Genomic DNA, 20220 nt, shown 5'->3' with positions numbered 1-20220 from the left:
CTTTAAGTTCACACAAGGTTTTTTGGTCAGGATTTTGAGGCCATATCCGCCTCAAAAGCCTGACCAAATAGACGGCTTCCGTTGAAATCAATGGGAGGCGGTCAGTTCTCTTTTCTGGGAGCCGGGACTATTTACTACATTGAGACATGATCTATCCATACAATAGGTCATCAATATCCAATTATTGGGTTTCAACACCTTGTACCACCATCGATCAACTGTTGGAAGAGGCTGCAGGGTTCAGATGTGTGCTGTGGCCTCTCCACTGATAACCAATCCAAGCTCTATATGTTGATACTAGTTGTGCTTTGGTATTGTAGTCACTTGGATAGGACTAAGAGTTGGTTCACATCTGCATTTGGTAATCCGTTCGGGAAATCCGCATTGGGGATCCCCCCAAATGGACTACCAAATGCATCGACAAGCAGTGTGTAGTGAAAGCACATGGACCCCGTGTGCTTTCAACAAGATCTCCGTACAAGTCATGTGGACAGGAAAGTAGATTGTGAAGTACTTTTCTATCCGCATGTTCCGAGTGTCATTATAGTCTACGGGGATCCATGTGCTTTCAGTGCACACCGCTTGGCAATGCGTTCGGTAGTCCGTTCGGGGGGGTTCCCATGCAGACTCCCCAAATGGATTACCAAACACAGATGTAAACCCAGCTGAAAATAAGTCATGAGACCAATAAATGTGACATCAATGGCCTGCGAAGCAGAGACACTTTGAATAGATGAATGGTGGGAGATAGATCAATAGTATTAAAATCTAGGAAAATGTATTTAGGCTTAGTTCCCAAGCTGCAAAACGTTGCAGGTTTTGGTGTGGGTTTTTGAGCCACAGCCAAAAAAAGGCTACAAAAGGAATGGGAAATATATAGGAAGTCCTTATACTTCTCCCTTCTGTTCAATACACTCCTGACTTTGGTTCAAAAAAATGCAGAAAAATCTGCAACATCAAAAGCTGAGTTTTTGCAACGTGGGGCCTCAGCCTAAAACATTTCTCACTAAAACTTATATTTGCCAAACATTAAATCTAATGTAGTGAAGGGCAAGCTGAAAGTTAACAGTTCTGTAATTTCCATGTTCACACTGTGTCTTCACCTCCTTGGGCTCGGCCTGAGAACAGGTGTCAGATTGGGTGAGAATCTTCTCCTTCTCCTGCTCCGGATACTTCACACAAGCCGTACATTTCACACAGACACGGCGGCTGGGAAATGTGCATCATCTGGTCATAGGTGAGAAAACATCCAAATCTTCTGACACTTTCATTTTGACATATCTGACACTGACATCTTACTAACTGTTTGGGTTTTTTTTTAAGAAGAAGTCAAAAAGTTGCGGAATTAACACTCGTAAGTACAGTATGCAGAGGTTCTGGCCTCATGGACGTACATGGAGGAGAGAAGGTGCCCATTACTCAAAAATCTGGCTCCAGCATGTTTCAGTCATTTGTCCGGACTCATAGCTTTCTTTGTGACTAGTTGCTATCACTGCTCAGCATTTCCCCATTAGGTAGAGTGATGAGGCCACCGCAAGCCCCTCTACGTACGTTCTCCCAAGGACCTGCTAATCCCCACCATCTTCTTACAGTACGACAGACGGTACCATCACTAGTCCTCCATATATAATGCTATACTACTCCTTTTCTGATTTGTCAGTATAGGGGTTTCCAGGATACCCAGGGGTAGCTGTAACATGTATACAATTTAATAAAAAAAACTCTAGGTCAACAATGAACTTTTTAAATGGTTTTGTAACATGACTAAGACTAATTGCCAAATCGAAGCCTTCTTCAAAAGAAAGAGACCCATCTGCTGACAGCTGTTTCGGGGGGTTTTACCCACGTAAGGGTAGCCTTTACCACTAGGTGGCACTAGAGAGCTATTTCCTGCTTATAGAGAGTCAGTCTGCATATTACATCTCACCTATAACAATCTCTAATCCATCTCTGGTGGCCGCCACAAAAAGACATAACCCCGAGCCCAATGATCATATAATACCAGCAGTAGGACAATATATCTAAATGCAAAAATAATACATATGGTAATATATGGATGTTTCTTAAAGCTGTGACGTTAGTCATAAGAATGTCATTTTTATGTGGTTCTTTAAGGTCAGCAAATTGTGGCACTGCTGTTTTTAGGTCACCACTTGCTCTCAGCTCCGCCACAATAAACTAGATGCGGTCATTGTGTACTCAGCTTTCTTTCTCTTACAATTTATCTAAGTTCCTACCTGTCCTCTGCCGCATTGAATCTCAAATTCACTGTTGATGATAGACCATTACAAGCAAGGTTAAGATGACACATGAAATGCCTCCAGCATTTATCTATGTCAGTATAAAGGCATCGTCTGACCAAGAGCCGGTATAGCTCAAACCCCGCATTTACGGACTCTGTTAAGGAATAAGCATTTGTACTCACCGTGCCTAAAAGTCGTGTTCTGAATTAAAGTGTATTCTTTAGATATTACACAACAGGGTAGTCACTAAAAGGCTCCACACAGACACTTCAATGGCTGCGTTTAAAAGCAAAAAATTCTTCTCTCGATGTCCCAGGTACTGTCGGCGATGCATTGCACTTATATAAGTTTGCAGGTATTTTTCCATCCTGTTAGAGCATTGGTCTCCAACATGGGACTCTCTAGGCAGGGTTTAAAGGGGACTTGTCATCTTTTATAGTACAAACTATACTATACTATGACGCTGATGTCAAATATGTCGTTTTTATGTTTGTACTTACCAGCAATCCTCTATAATTATCCCAAAATTCTGGTAATATTGCTTCATCATTTCCCGCTCTTCTTTGCCCCGCTTTATGAATACTTATATACTAATCTCCCCCATATACTGTATGAAGTCAGAGCCGGGTCTTCCATTAATCATGATGGGTGGGAATTATTTTTTCCTATTGCATACACCGGACTCCTAAACTCAGCAGTATATTGCAAGGACTCCTAAGTGTCTCAGTGCCTGTATATTAGGCTGGACTTTTCATACTGGTGATAGGATATGTCATCAGTATTTGATCCATGAGGATCTGACAGCCAGACCCTGCACTGATCAGCTCTGTCAGCAATGTCTAGGTGCCATAGGCAGTGGTGAGGATCATGTGCAGGCAAGTAATAGGAGCAATGCTACAATTCCCCAGAGCCACTGCTATGTTTATTTATTTATTATGCTTACTTATATAGCGCCATCATATTCCGCAGCACTTTACAGACATTGACAGTCACTGTCCCAGATAGGGCTCACAATCTAAATTCCCTATCAGTATGTCTTTGGTGTGTGGGAGAAAGCCGGAGTACCCGGAGGAAACCCACGCAAACACGGGGAGAACATACAAACTCCTTGCAGATGTTGTCCAGGTCAGGATTCGAACCCGGGACTCCAGTGCTGCAAGACTGCAGCGCTAACCACTGAGCCACCATGCTGCCATTGGGCTGCGGTTCTGCTTCTATTACTGGAGTTGCACTTCCTGTCCACTGCTATAACTTCTGGTGCCTGGAGGCTTCCAGATTATCTGATCTGTGCAGAGTCCAGTTGTCAGACCCCCATAGATCACATGACCTATCCTGCGGATCGATCATCAATACGAACAATCCATTGTGGGCTGGAAAATACCTTTACAATAATAAAGTATAGTTCAGTCGAAGACCACCATTTGAAGATGTGTTTTGCACCAGTCACTTTCCACTTGGGTCTATTTTTCAGTCCTTTGTTAAGCCCCACTGTCTCACCACAGTGGTTTACCCCCTTCTACCCACAGATAGCACTTGCATACTTGGCAAAGCTGAGCATGTATGTGTATGGGCAGGTCAGGAGGAAAAACTGTCAGCCAAACGAGCATTCAGCCAACAGTATGTGTGTACCCTAAATATAATTCAATTTCGTTTTCTGAATTGAAATGGGTTATCCAGAATTAGAAAACATATCTACTCACTACCAGAGGTGACCGGATTGTGGGTTACTTCCCTTCATGTATAAGATAGAAGATAAGATAATCCTTTAATAGTCCCAACATGGGGAAATTTATAGGATATATATAGGATAATAACAGTAATATATTACAGAAGGAGACGCACATAAGCTCAGAATAGCAGGGGAAAAATACTAGGTGTCATAGCATCTAAAGAAAAAGAAGATTTCAGGATCATTTAGTTCTCTGTGCAGAGTGATCTTCACTTGGCCTGATGTAGATTATGTAGCCTGATCGCGGTTGGGAGGAAGGACCTCCAATTGCGCTCCCTCTCACCATTGGGGTTAAGCAGTCAGTCACTGACAGTACTGCTAAGTGCCACCAAGGTCTCATTCATGGAGTGGGATTTATTCTCCAGCATGGCATGGTATATGGGGGAGCAGTGGCGTAACTAAAGTCTTGTGGGCTCCGGTGCAATCTTTTGTCCGGGGCCCCCTACCTCATCCCTACAGTGAATTCTTGATAGTGATGGTTATGGGTGATAAGGAGTTTAATCATCCTTAGTGTGGTTTGTGTAATCTGTGGGCCTCCTTGGTTTATGGACCAGATGGAAGCTGCAATCTCAATACTGATGCCAGTGCTTATGGGCCCCCTAAGGCTCCTGGCCCCGTTACGACTGCACCCCCTCAAGTTACGCCCCTGTGGAGAGGTTCAGAAGGGGAATAGCCAAGCCAGTGTTACTCTTCTAGAAGGAAGAGGTTCCCATCTGCAGACTGCTATTGTAGGTGTATGGTCACCTTTGGCTAAATAAAGTAATGAATGATAGAAAAAGCTATAAAGTAATACATATTATATACTAAGATACAGATAACACTCAGTGCACAGATGTCTCCATCCTCACATTTCCTCCTGGCTCCAGACATCCTGAGATATGTGTCATAAGATGACAGCTTTGAAAACAAAGTTTCATTACTCCGTCAACATAGATTATGCTATATGTGCCTGCGTGAGAATGTATATATATCCAAGTCTGTAATGAAATTGATGGAAAGGTAAGGGTGCACACATCAGTATTACAGCTGTATATCTACACACAGTATACACTTCTCAGTAATCTGCTTAAACTCACCGAGATTTTCTTCAATAAGACTCCGGTCTCTAGACAAAAAATAAACCGCCATATATCCTTATGACAAATCATGTGTCAGACGACATGATAAATAAGGTATTGCTTATCAGACACAGAACTGTAAAATCAACAATATGTTAGCAGATGTAAGACGCCATATAATGCGCCATTCATTGTTCCATATTTTGAGCACATCGGCAATTGCTCAGAGTCAGACTGAATTTAGAACATAAATAAATCTTGACCCGAGGCTCCAATGTTATCCACAGTTCTGTGAAATTGCTGCTTTCCTTTTGGCTGATATATTTACCATGTACTGGAACCATCTTTTCTATTTTTACTTTATTTCCACTGTCACTTTTTATCAGCGTAAAATGGAAAGATAGTAAATAACCTCTTTATGATATAAATATGTATCAAAGAGTGATGGCGTGCGATGGTATAGCATGGGGGGTGACGTAAAGAAGAACCCTCGGAGCCCCCTTTATTACATTACAGTATGTGTGGCACTGATCGATTTAAAAATAAATAAATATTATTATTATTATTATTGTTATCAATTTTTTTTTTATGTAAGTAATTTTTTCGGATAATTCTATCCTCAAGAAATAATTGAACAGTGGACAATTCGATTACACAGACAATTGTTGCAGATTCCACCCTAAGACCTATTATAATCTATGGGGTCCTGGGCTGTCCGCGAGTAACCGCTGTTTTAGTGGGCGGGCTCTCTGTCGTTCATGTCCCGCGGCAGATGCAAATGACGGAGAACATCGGGCAAGTGTGAACCTAGAGAAGAGTATGTTCAGAAGAGGAAATTGTGGCAGACATCCAGCTCCGATTCCTCTGGGTCCCCATGGTTGAATGCTGAAACAGAGCTTCCACATTCCACCATTGGTTAGGCCCAGATGAATGGGTCATATAAGAGGGAAGTCTCGAGCCGTGGACTCTGTTGAGAATTCAGCAGTGTGATCTTCTTCAAGATGGAGCATGATACTTATTTCTGCATCCTACTTCTATCTCTGCCTCCTGCTGAATATTATGGGAGGCAGAATCAGCACCAGATTCCGTTGTGTGAATGGGCTCTAAAGGTTAAAGGGTTTATGAAGGGAGTAATACCTCTAGACAGTGTACTCACTGCATTATGTCAGCAAACCTACTAATATACACCGCGATCCCCTGTTGTGCTGATTCTTACGTTATTTGGCCTCAAGCAACTATCTGCACAGTCAATGTGCTAGCCATGTTTTTTACGTTTAAAACACTGACTGATTCTTTTCTATATCTGTGTATATTCACGGTCTAGTGTATGAGGTCATGAGCCATGTCATCCATGTACCATCTGTGCTGTTCAATTACGTTTCAACGGCACATACAAATATAGCCTTAGAATAAAGTGGACGAGGGGCTGGAATTTTTCTCCTTCTGCCTCCTATAGTGACGCAACGATTCTGGATCACATGACCAACCCCACTGTACTCAGGATACCAGCAGCAGGAGTAGTGAAACCTTTTTTCAGTACTGTAATATCACAATATATACAGAATATTTGTGTCTATTTTTTTTTATTTTAAAACGTGATCCAAAAAATAACGTGCAGTGCTCACTTGGATATAGTGAAGTTATTGAAAGAATATCTCCAACAAAGTGTCTTATGGAGTCGCCATACTGCGGCACACATTATAGTACAGTGCTGCGGGGACTTGTGATATAACACAAACACATGGCACTCCTTATGTGCATTGTGCCTTGAAGGGGTCGTTCAAATTAGACAAAAAAAAAACATATTCAGATATCTTATTCAAGAATTCTTAGTTACTAGATGTAGGTCCTCTGTTCTGGATCCTTGTCTTTTAACGAAAATGGAGAGAGGTTACAAAGAGTGCCTGCGTTTCTGGAGGACCTGTGCTGCCCAGCATTGCATAGACAGTCCATTCATATCAGTGGACGTTGTGTAATACTTAATCTGCCCTGTAGAGGTGCTGTAGAGAAATGAAACACTTCTGCATAGATTACAACCGGTCATTGGGGGTCCTAGCCTGGAGCAGTACTTTGTAAGGAGCTCATTGTCAGGAGACCTTTCTAGCAAGAAGAGATTATCCAAGTAGGAAAACCCCTTTAGACAAACGACACGGTTTGGTCGCAACGGAAACACCGCAAAAAAAACCGCAGTGTTTTACAGTCACAGCATAGCAGATGGGATTCTAGCAAATCTGATCCAACACTGTGTAAAAATATGTTCTGCGATTTCCAAGACTGTTGCAGTTTTGGAAATCACAGCATTTCAATTATACTTATGGTAACGCCAGCGGTTTCCCTATAGGTATAAAGGAAGCAGAAAGTCCACAGAGGAAACTTCTATGGACTTCCTCTGAAAAGCGCTGCGGGAAAAACTGCAATGTGTTGCTGCCGCCATTTTTCCTACAGTGCTTTCTTGCTGCAACTCACGACGAGGTTCCGTAGTCTTAAAGATTTTTAGGTAGAAAATCCGCTTTTTAAATAACAAACAAAGTTCCTTACAGGGCTTATCCGAATTCCCTGATACGTTTTCTGCTCTTGCGCTGTAATAAGAAACACATAATGAACAATCATGATGGGATGTTGCAAAAAAAAAATATAGTCTACGGCGAGAACAATCATGAACTTATGGCTCCTTCAGCAATGAGCTGACAACACAGAATTGCTGGATCCATGCCCTGCAGGACGGAGCTGGTAAGCAGACATCATTACTGGAAGCTAAAGCCCAGCATTTCCATAACAATGCAATGCCTGTAAAGCCGGCGCTTACATCCGCTACTTGTTAGATAAAAGGCCTCTGACAAAGTTTTCTTGTTCAATCAATAACTACATCCTTGGAGCGCACGTTCTATATGAGGTAATAAACATCTCCCACTGAGGGGGAAAACGACTGGGTTGTTTATGGGCTGCTAAAGCTATTGCTGATGGTTACAGAGTCCTTATAAATGTACCGATCACCGCAAGTACTAAATAAAACCTAGAAATCAGTCTCAGTTCTTTTCCACTTTAGTTGGCACAGAGAGTTCCGATAAATCATGGCCATTGCCTGCTTCAGGGCTGTAAGAGGGTGGAAATGGAGGAAATTCTACACTATACATTTATTTATACTTATAATTATATGTCTATGCACCGTGTGCATGTGTATATATGTATATATATATATATATATATATATATATATATATATATATATATTTTATTTTTTTTTTTTTTTTTTTTTTTATTATTATTTTTTTTTTGCATTTATTAACCCCCTGTAATACATTACAGACAGGCAACCTGCCTTCAAAAGAAATGACGATTTTTTGCAATGCAATTGCAAAGTCTGATCACTAATGCAATTAATTACATTAAAAACCAACAAATTTTGGTTAACATCTTGAACTCTGTGTCATGTTCCTCAAACCTCTCCTGAACTATTTTTGCAATGTGTCATTATTCCACCAGTTGCCATGAAGGGGTGCCCTTGAACAATACAGTAGAGTAAGTGATGGTGTACAGCAGGGGTCCCCAACCTTTTTTGCACCAGGAACAGGCTTCAAGCACTTGTTCTTGGCCGTCAGGGGCAGGGCTTTGGTCATATGGGGGCGGGGTTATAGGTGGGCTGCATCATATGGATGGGAAGGCTCTCCGCCAGGATACTCTGCACAGCACAAGCATCTGAGCCGACATGGCGAATCCCTATACACCAAGGCTGCATATTTCGTGCTAGGCCATGTTGCTATGATAACGTGTAAACTATCAGGTAGAGCGGTGTCCTTAGTAGTTACACCTTAGCATGGCAGCGGGCTGGCCTCAGTCTTAGCTGGATACTTTGCACTAGGCTATGTTGCTATGATAACGTGTAAACTATCGGGTAGTGAACATCAGTAAACAGAGAGAAATATTACAAGCCTCTATTCAGATCACGTTCACCACATTTGTTTAACAGATGCAAAAAATGGATTAGAAAAATGGACAGAAATAGATGTAAATGTATCACCATCCATTAACATAGGAGTCAATGATAAAAATAAAAAACGGATCCATTCAGGGCTCATTCACATCTGTGCCCGGCACTCCATTCTGCACGGGGTCAGACTGGCCCACTGGGGGACCGGGGAATCCTCCGGTGGGCCCCGAGCCTTGATTATTAGGCCTCATTATGGGGCCCTACTGGACCTCCACTGCCTTGTTTTAAACCCACTTACGGGCCCCTTCACATGGAGTATACGCTCGCTGATTCTGAACGTGCAAACGTTCCCAATCAGCGGCGTTAAAACAGATCCCATTGCTTTCTATGGGAGCCGGCATACGTGCGCTCCCCATAGAAATGAATGGGCAGCTTTTTTCTCTATAGCTTTCAATGTGGACGAAGCTTTCTGCTTCTAGCCCTCTGTTGTCTACAGAATGTATGCCAGAAATGGCTCCTTACAGCTTATGGGACCCATGTGTCAGCCCCCCACCAATGAGGTATTTATGGTCTATCTTGAGCATAGGCCATAAAAATCATTAAACCTGGACAACCCCTTTAATATGTCCCACACAGTTTATTGTCCTCGCACAGGATGTTGGCCCCCATATCTTCCCCCACATAATTTAATGGCCCCATCACTGTTCCCATACAGTATGGGGACCAATGAAGAGGCCACTGTATGTGGGGGATCAGTGAAGTAGTCAGAAACAAATTAGGCCCAGACAACCCGTTTAAAGAGATTGTCCATAAATTGCAGTGACTCCTGTGGCTTCCACGGAGGTGTAAAACTTAAAAAAAAAAAAAAAACAACATACTCACCTGTCCCTAGCACCCTGTGTCCTCCGCCCCTGTCCAGTCTCATGGCGACACTTCATTTCTGGAAATCCAGTACCCAATTCGTCTTAGCAGTCACATGAGGGGCAGGACTCCCAGCAAATAGGTGCCAGCACAAGAATGAATGGACACTGGCGGAGGACAATGGGGTGCCAAGGACAGGTGAGTATGCTTTTTTATTTTACACCTCCCGCCCGGCACATGGGTTGCTCCAATTCTTGGACAACATCTTTAAAAAATTTATCAATGTTTCTAATATTTATGGCCTGTCCTTAGGATAGCCCATTAATATTACATCTGTGCGAGTCTGACAGCCAGGACCTCTGTAGATCACCTTTTCCAGGACAGCGTGGCTATAGGTATTGGTGACATTTCTAGGAGCTGCGCTGCTCTCTTGCCATACAGGATGTAGCAGTAGGTTTAGATGCAGTGGTGCAGTTTAGATGCAGTGGTACACATCGTATGGCAGGCGAGTGGCAGGCGAGTAGCCGGCTCCCGATATGTTATTATCTTTAGCCGCCCTGTCTCGGTATAGCTCATCTACAGGGGTCCGGGCGGTGGGCCCCTAAAAATAATTCCACTGGTGAGCCCTAGACACCCCAGTCCGACCCTGGTTTTTTAATCCGTTTTTTTGCATTTGTTAAACATAGGCGAGAAAAAGACACAATGGTGTGAATATAGCCTAAGGCTACTGGCTAGGTCATCACAGGGCCATACTTGATCCTGCTAGGCCTCGTATATCAGTTCATCCAAGTGCCTGGAGATAAACCGCTATACCGGATTCAGTCCATTATAAAATGGGTGCTGTTTCTGTAAAAAAAAAAAAAAAAAAAAAAGCAGACCCTCTTTTTCTTTCCCTGTACAATGCCTTTGATATTCTCTTTTTGTGGTAAACTTGAAACCTTTAGTCTGAAGGGAAACAATGCTCTGACAGAAATGCACTCCCTGTGTAATATATTTGCATAAATCCATAATTTCTATGAAAAAAAATATTTTATGCTGCTTTTCCTTTTCATGGTTCTCAGTTATATAGGCATCTTCTGACCATGGCCAGTTGTGCAAAACAGGCAGTATTGTAGGTGCAATGCTTGACTTGTCTGTGTCCGGTATACTTGATATAATACATTCAATAACTCTGAATAGCAAAAACTACAACGTTTTTTGGCATATCTAAAGCAAACCTCACATGATTTATGTGGTACCCAAGAGCTGGATATGATAGAGAGAAGCTTCTCTCCTCTATCATATAACCCTATATATCACAGAGCTCAGCTTCTCTCCTCCATCACATAACCCTATATATCACAGAACTCAGCTTCTCTCCTCTATCATATAACCCTATATATCACAGAGCTCAGCTTCTCTCCTCTATCATATAACCCTATATATCACAGAGCTCAGCTTCTCTCCTCTATCATATAACCCAATATATCACAGAGCTCAGCTTCTCTCCTCTATCATATAATCCTATATATCATAGAGATATAAATATAAATGGATTTTTGAAAAAGAAAAAAAGATTTTGATTATAAAAATGTGTTTTTGAAGACTATTTTCTCTATCATTTGGTCTTTCAGGTTTAGACTTGAGGCAAGCGCAGGTTATCGCCATGTCATCTGGCACCAAATGTATCAACGGTGAATACCTTAATGACCAAGGACTGGTGGTCAATGACTGCCATGCGGAGGTCGTCGTACGAAGAGCTTTCATCCACTTTCTTTATACTCAGCTGGAGCTACATTTAAGGTAAATGAAATGTGCTGACGACACGACATGTTATATGATCCGCTGTGGGGCAAATCTGTCCTCTAGATGTCTGATCCGCGCGCCTTTCATGAAGACGTCTATTTATTCTACCATTCTGAGTGACCAATATTTGAAGGAAATAAGCCAGGCAATTTCATACAACTTTCATCTTTCAGTGTCTGGTCTATGAAAGCGGATTTCCTTTCATGAAGAATTAGATTTGCGTAAGTCAAGGGATACTTTCAGATATTTGTTTACATAATTCATGAAAAACTTAGAACTGAACCGACTGGAGCAAAATGCTTGATAGAAAGCGAGATTTGCCGCCTCCCGTGGTGACGCCATTCAGGCTATTTACTTTTGCTCTGTACTCAAAATGTCCTTGTGTTTCAGATGAAGCAAAGCTATTACAAACTTAGAAAATCCCGATAATTCTCATGGCACTGATAGGAAGCGGTTTGTGGTTTCTTCTGTTTTATTAGGTTTATTTTTCAGTTGAGTGAACATCATTGCAAATTATAATAAAGCTTCACGGAAACAATAGACTCCTGAAGAGTTACTTGTTCAGAGACTAAGGCTGAGGCCCCACATTGCGGAAAAGCAGCTTTTTTTGTTGCAATAAAAAAAACGCAGCAAAGTCTGCAGCTGCGTTTCCGCAACATGGGGCCTCAGCGTAAAAGGTTTTCTTCAGATATTTTTATACTGATTGATGGATGTCTGACATCCAGACCCCACACCGATCAGCTGTCTGTTAGGGTGCATTCAGACTACGTAACGCCGGGCGTGTATGAGAGCCGTACACGCCGGCATTACGGCAGACTGCCGAACACTTCCCATTCACTTCAATGGGAGCGCTCGTAAACGCCGCTGTTACGAGCGCTCCCATTGAAGTGAATGGGAAGTGTTCGGCAGTCTGCCGTAATGCCGGCGTGTACGGCTCTCATACACGCCCGGCGTTACGTAGTCTGAATGCACCCTTACTGCTGTAGATGAGGCTAGACACAACAATGTTCCTATTCAAACTATAGGTGCATAGCCACCGTACCCCAACACCACCATTATATAATGTATGGCGCTGCAGCTGTGCACCTACTACTGGAATAGTAGTACCAGTGACAGCTAATGCCCTGTTCACATCTGCTTTTGTATTCCGTCCGGGGAGAGTCCGCATGGAGACCCTCCGAACAGAATACAAGGGCAATTGCAAGCACTGTGCTGCAAAAGCACACGGACCCCATAGACTATAATGGGGTCTTTGTGCTGGCTGCGTGCTGCCCGCACAAATCATGCAGACAGGAAAGTAGATTGGGAACTACTTTCCTGTCCGCACGATCCCTGCGGAGATCAGGAGGTAAGCACATGGACCCCATTATAGTCTACGGGGTCCATGCACTTTTACAACACAGCGCTTTGCACTTGCCTTTGGTACTCCATTCGGGGGGTCCCCATGCGGACTCCCCCGGATGGAATCCAAACACTGATGTGAACGAAGGCTTAGGCTACTTTAGTATATAATACTACCATTAAGATTTATACCTTTCTCGTGCTATCTCCTTCCTATGTTGCTACCCTAAGCATTATATACAGTAATATTGGCAGCCATGCTCTTTTCACTGTAATAAAATTATTCTATCTCTTTTCAGCAAGCACAGAAATGACTGGGAGAAATCTGTTTTCATTCGGTTAAAAGAAGGAGGTTTCCGGCTAAAGGACAGCATCTTATTTCATCTGTATGTTAGTACATCACCGTGCGGAGATGCTCGGCTCAACTCTCCCTACGAGATCACGTCTGACTGTAAGATTTGGCTTCTTAAATACATATATAACATCCCAGTGGGATAAGTGGGAACATTGGGAGAGGAATGGATTTATTTGCACTTATCAGCTGTTATTTGATGCAGATTTAGTACCTAAACAAGACCTGTATTAGCTGCAATAGAATACACTACTTAGCCTGAGATTGAGTTGACAGTACAGCCCTCAACATAGGATACTCTAGTTAGGGGTAAGAGACAGGCAGTTCTCTTCCTACTCAGCTAGGGAGAAGGTTATAGCATATGCTAACCTGGTCAGACCGGCCCATCTTGTGGTACAAGTGAGTCCTAGTGTAACGTTGCATTTAGAAGATGAGCCACATCCCTGCTCACTTTTTTTTTTTTAAATGTAGATTGTGAGCCCACGTAGGGCTCACAATGTACATTTTTTTCCCTATCAGTATGTCTTTTTTGGAGTATGGGATGGAAATCCACGCAAACACGGGGAGAACATACAAACTCCTTGCAGATGGTTTTTTGCCCTTGGTGGGATTTGAACCAAGGACTCCAGTGCTGCAAGGCTGCAGTGCTAACCACTGAGCCACCGTGTGGCCCCCACTTTTTATGGAACCTTATGTGCTTTGCATCAACTGTGCAGGTAATTTTGGATGGATCCCATAGCTGTGATATAGTTTATGTACCCCAAGCCAGTTTGGACATCTTTTTGTAACTTGCACCCTGCAGCCTGAGCATTGCAAGTATTTTTGTGTTTTTTGTGAGAAACTTGAAGCACACTTTTTTATAGAAAAGACTGTTCCAGCAAGGGTTATGCTGACCCCAGGTCGTAGCTCAGCTCCAGTCACACGGTGTTCTTAAGAAGGGTACCTTCACCATTGTTGCTTGTGTTACTTTCCTGACTTTAAGTAGACCGTCAGTTCTGTTTAACACTGTCTGCTGAGACCTCTATCCTGCATTCACCATCAAGGGCACTCCAACCACCATCAGACTCAGTAGGCCATTCACCATCAAGAGTATTCCAACCACCATCCAACTCAGTAAGACTTTCACCATCAAGGGTACTCCAACCACCATCAGACTCAGTAAGGCCATTCACCATCAAGAGTATTCCAACCACCATCCAACTCAGTAAGACTTTCACCATCAAGGGTTCTCCAACCACCATCAGACTCAGTAAGGCCATTCACTATCAAGAGTACTCCAACCACCATCAGACTCAGTAAGACCTTCACCATCAAGGGTTCTCCAACCACCATCAGACTCAGTAAGGCCATTCACTATCAAGAGTACTCCAACCACCATCAGACTCAGTAAGACCTTCACCATCAAGGGTTCTCCAACCACCATCAGACTCAGTAAGGCCATTCACCATCAAGGGTACTCCAACCACCATCAGACTCAGTAACGCCATTCACCAGCAAGAGTACTCCAACCACCATCAGACTCAGTAAGACCTTCACCATCAAGGGTTCTCCAACCACCATCAGACTCAGTAAGGCCATTCACCATCAATGGTACTCCAACCACCATCAGACTCAGTAAGGCCATTCACCAGCAAGAGTACTCCAACCACCATCAGACTTAGTAAGGCCATTCACCTTCAAGGGTACTCCAACCACCATCAGACTCAGTAAGGCCATTCACCAGCAAGGCTACTCCAACCACCATCAGACTTAGTAAGGCCATTCACCAGCAAGGGTACTCCAACCACCATCAGACTTAGTAAGGCCATTCACCAGCAAGGGTACTCCAACCACCATCAGACTCAGGGAGGCTATTCATCATCAAGGGCACTCCAACCACCATCAGACTTAGTAAGGCCATTCACCATCAAGGGTACTCCAACCACCATCAGACTCAGTAAGGCTATTCACCATCAAGGGTTCTCCAACCACCATCAGACTCAGGGAGGCTTACTACTTCCACCATCTTCCAAATCGCATCTTCACTGCACCAGCTCTGAGGAGCGCTGGAGGGTCTGTTGAGGTGACTACATCTACTGTGACCGACCATTACCCCCTCACTTGCTTTCCTCCACATGAGTAGCTCCACATACAATTTTGAATTTTTTTGTCATAAAATCAAAAAATTGTCAATCACATGTAAAGACATTAAGGAGGCAAAAAAACCAATGATGTGATATGGTGAAATTTCAGATATTTGCTGGTTTCTCAAGTAATGCCTGACCCCAAAACACACAGTAATGTTTGCCTTCCTACACAGTCAATTGTTCTTCATATGCTTTTCCAGGCAAACAGATTTCCTTTTGATTGCTTTTCCCTTTGCCTTATCTATACCTTTGCTGTGTATCCACATGTGCAGAGAAAGAATCGCTTCAGTGATTACCATTTACATGCACAATATCAGTCCCCTCCGGCTCCTCAGAGCTATTTCCACCATCCAGCTGATTTTATTACTGAAAATTCTACATTTCTAAATTTCTGAACATATGGGCAGCCTGTGTGTATAGTATTTATTAGCTTTGATCATTATCCAATTCTCGAAATATAACTTCAGATGAGAGTTAAACTGGCCAAAAATGTCAGAATTTTTTTTTATTTCTCCCAATTCCAATGACCCACATTGAGTAATACCTTTGCGTTAGAAGATCAATCCTCACCAATAAACTGATCATAATCATCTGTAATCTGTGCGAGCACCTGGCAGACGTCCTATGCGGCACCACCACAGGGGAAATGAAACATTGCATAGCTCCCATTGATATCAATGGGATGTCTGTACTGCATGAACATACAAAGTCCTCCAGAGTGAAAGATACTCTTTATGGATTCAGTTTTGTTACTATGAGAAATCCTTAATGTGAAATAATGAAGATCAAGCAACTTTGGAAACAATTAGAATTAAGAAATCTCCTTTGATTTTGTGTCTACAGCACTGATGCAGAACTGTGTGTCTCCATGGTTACAGACTACTAATAAACTCTGTGTAGTCTGATGCTGTAGTCCTATTCTATTCCATCTGTCTCCTCCTTCTTATTAAAGGGGAATTGACTGCTTAGACACGTATGGTACTTTCACAGGATTCCCTAAATATCTTCTGATGCCGTATCTCCAAGTCATCTGTAAACGCATCAAGACACTGCATCAAGGAGAAGAATGAATGGCAGCTCTATCCATTCATTGTTCCAGAAGCAGCTAAGCAACCATGTTCAGCTGCTTCCTTAAAGGGATATTCCCATCTCAAGGATCGTATCTATACTGGTAGCTTATGTAAATTGAAGACTTTTCCTAAATATATTGCTTTAGAAATGCTGCTTTGTTTTCCTGCTACGTGACCTTATTCATCCCATTGTTTACACTGCGCTTCCATAGAGCCGGACCTATGTGATAGGACAAGTGACATCGATCACTTCTCTGATAAAGCCGTTTCTGTTACCTCTCTATGTAAATATGAAGATAACACTGAGTCCATTCTCTACAAGCATCTGCATATTATCTGATCTGTATATTGGGATACATCATAGTGAACCGTTCGGCAAACAGGAAGGGGGTTGGGGTGGAGAAATACACAAAGTGAGAAGAAGAGGCAACAGGCAAACTGCTGAAACAAGGAGATGGGAAAACCCCTTTAACTTCCATAAAACTGAATCAAGTGAGGCCAAGCCTGCATGCGTTCTCAACCTGCAAGTGGGGCCACTTAAGGGGAACTCAGACTACAAATATAATACATACTTAGACTTACATTTATCATACATTTATGGCCTATGTTATGGATATACCATAAATGTCAGAGATGGGAATACCTGTGAAATCCCTCTTCTTTATAGTCTTAAAATTTCAGCAGATTGTCCTAACCCTAGTCATAGGAAGCTATTTCTGTGCATATACAGGGAAGGGTGTCAATAAATTTATAGATCCGCCCCCTGGACTCCTCAGCATAAAAACCATAAAAAGAACAGGGATTAAAATGAATGAAATACATGTTATACTGAATCTTTTTCTATAAAACTATAGATCAATCAGCTAGTCCTTTTCTATAACATGCTGGCCACAGATATGAGTGTATGTGCAGTGTGGAAGAACCAAGAAAGAGTAGCCTAAAGGTACTATATCTGCTTCTTTTTCTCCCTTAAAATTCATGCCGTACCTATGCTCATATGTAACTTGGGTGCGATAGTGCAGTTCCAAGCCCAACATTTTTGAGGACCCCTTGCTTTTTGGTGATACTTTAAGATTAGAGATGAGCGAACAGTAAAATGTTCAAGGTTCGATATTCGTTTCGAGTAGCCCCTCAATATTCGACTACTCGAATCAAATATCGAACCCTATTATAGTCTATGGGGGGAAAATGCTCATTTCAGGGGTAGGCAACATTCAATCAAATTATACTTACCAAGTCCACGAGTGAGGGTCGGGCTGGATCCTCCGAGAAGTCTTCTCCTTGCAGCGTCCCCGCGGCATCTTCCGGCTCTGAATTCACTCTGCCAGGCATCGGGCCTGGGCAGAGCCGACTGCGCATGCCCACACTACAAGCGGACATGCGCAGTCGGCTCTGCCCAGGCCCGATGCCTGGCAGAGTGAATGAAGAGCCGGAAGACGCCGCGGGGAAGCTGCACGGAGAAGATTTCTAAAGGTAGGAGAAGAACCAGTGTTGATTGGCCGACTGTATAGCATTCGGCCAATCAATGCTGGTTCTGCATCCAACTTTTACATTCGAATAGTGAGTGGTACTCGATCGAGTATGAGTATTTCGAAGACCGTAGTGTTCGATTGAATACCTACTCGATCGAGTACTACTCGCTCATCTCTAGTTAAGATGTCTGGATGTGTAAAGAGTTAATTAGAATAGATTACTATCATATAGTTGCATGCTGCTTTGTAGTTTAAACACATAAAGAGAAGGAGAGGAAATTATATTCTGACATAGGCTTGATGTGGTAATTACAATAAAAAATGCAACTTCGCTCCCACAATTTTTGTGACTCATTTCATAGCTTCAAATTGAGAGGCCACTCGAACAAAGAACTAAGAGAGGAAAATAATTTCAGTTCTTAATGTATGCAGAACAATGGACGCCACAATAACAGATGACACTTCCAGCTCTTGCTGTAATTTCTCCAGTTTATTTACACTACGATAGGACATGCCATAAATGTCTGATGAAGCCTGACCCCCAACCCACCCAAATCCCACAAAAAATGTATTTTCTAGCACATTAGAAATGTCCATAATGTAAATTGTCAGTGAATGTAATTTTACTGTGATATAGCAGTACATAGCAGTATATAGAGAAACTGACTTCTGGTTCACACATGAGATACTGTCAACTGGAGAGTCTGATTGCTGGTCACATGACACAACTGAGGACCAGAAGAGGGAGCCATATCAAGTTATAACCATCATTAAGTAGATCATCAAATATCAAAAGGTATTAATACTTTTGCAAGAGTTCAACTTTAAGGCTAAGGCCCCATGGGACATCCCGCAGCTAAATAGCACTGTGGGAAAACCCCAGCAGCAACGCATTGAGGTTCTTCCCACAGCGCTTTAAACAAAAAGTTCATGGAGTTTTCCTCCGCAGACTTTGTGTTCCAATTATACCTATGGGAAAACCGCTGATGTTTCTGTAGGTATAATTGGCATGCTGAGATTTCCAATACTATGCCAGTTTTCGAAATGGCGGCATATCCACATGGCAGTTTTTCCCGCAAAGTGGTCATGGGATTCGCTAGAACCCCATCTACTTTGCCTGTACTGTAAAACACAACAATTTTTCCCGAGACGTTTCCACCGGGGGCAAGTTGCGGCTTTTCTGTCCTGTGGGGCCTCGGACTAAAGGGATTTTCCATGAACGTAACCTCATTTCTATTTGTAGTTTATCTGACCGCAATAGGGAATTATGGGAAGAATATGCAAATCTGTCTTCCATGATGTATATAGGAAGACAGTGCCTCAGTCATGCAGCCCAATAGAGGGCGCTCCCTTTAACATCATGCCAGACCTTCCCAGAGGCCTTTGCTGCAAATGATGTGGGATTTTACCAAGCCTGTTGAGAAGCCTCTCACCTCTGTCAAGTCAGTCTTCTCTGCGCCGGGCTGAAGAGATCCATCAGATCGAAACAGCTGTCCTCGGCTGAGAAGACTGGCTTGGTAAAATCCCACATCATTTGCAGCAAAGGCCTCTGGGAAGGTCGGGCATGATGTTATAGGGAGCACCCTCTATTGGGCTGCATGACTGAGGCACTGTCTTCCTATTTACATCATGGAAGACAGATTTGCATATTCTTCCCATGATCCTCTTCACAGTGGAACGCAAATAGCTTAATAAGACTCCACACACCTAAATGGTGGTCTCTCCCTAAGGAGTGACGATATCCCCTTAACCCTGTCTAGAAGCTTCTCACCTCTGCCAAGTCAGTCTTCTCTGTGCCGGGCTGAAGAGATCCAATCAGATCGAAAGAGCTGTCCTCGGCTGAGAAGACTGGCTTGGTAAAATCCCACATCATTTGCAGCAAAGGCCTCTGGGAAGGTCGGGCATGATGTTATAGGGAGCACCCTTTATTGGGCTGCATGACTGAGGCACTGTCTTCCTATTTACATCATGGAAGACAGATTTGCATATTCTTCCCATGATCCTCTTCACAGTGGAACGCAAATAGCTTAATAAGACTCCACACACCTAAATGGTGGTCTCTCCCTAAGGAGTGACGATATCCCCTTAACCCTGTCTAGAAGCTTCTCACCTCTGCCAAGTCAGTCTTCTCTGTGCCGGGCTGAAGAGATCCAATCAGATCGAAAGAGCTGTCCTCGGCTGAGAAGACTGGCTTGGTAAAATCCCACATCATTTGCAGCAAAGGCCTCTGGGAAGGTCGGGCATGATGTTATAGG

The 20220-nt window shown here is 42.9% G+C and overlaps 1 protein-coding gene across 1 annotated transcript in view; it reads left to right on the top strand.

Annotated features, from left to right (window-relative positions):
• ADARB2 (adenosine deaminase RNA specific B2 (inactive)) overlaps positions 1-20220 on the top strand; it is a 549803-nt gene that overhangs the window by 470772 nt on the left and 58811 nt on the right. Inside the window, exons 7-8 of the mRNA XM_075271617.1 lie at positions 11433-11601; positions 13245-13396. Of these exons, the coding sequence (XP_075127718.1) occupies positions 11433-11601; positions 13245-13396 (321 nt within the window). The remainder of the gene's footprint in view (positions 1-11432; positions 11602-13244; positions 13397-20220) is intronic.

Source organism: Leptodactylus fuscus, chromosome 4 (genome assembly GCF_031893055.1).
Source record: "Leptodactylus fuscus isolate aLepFus1 chromosome 4, aLepFus1.hap2, whole genome shotgun sequence".
Taxonomy (NCBI): domain Eukaryota; kingdom Metazoa; phylum Chordata; class Amphibia; order Anura; family Leptodactylidae; genus Leptodactylus; species Leptodactylus fuscus.
The sequence above is the reverse complement of the archived record's forward strand: the minus strand, read 5'-3'. Positions and strand labels throughout refer to the sequence as shown.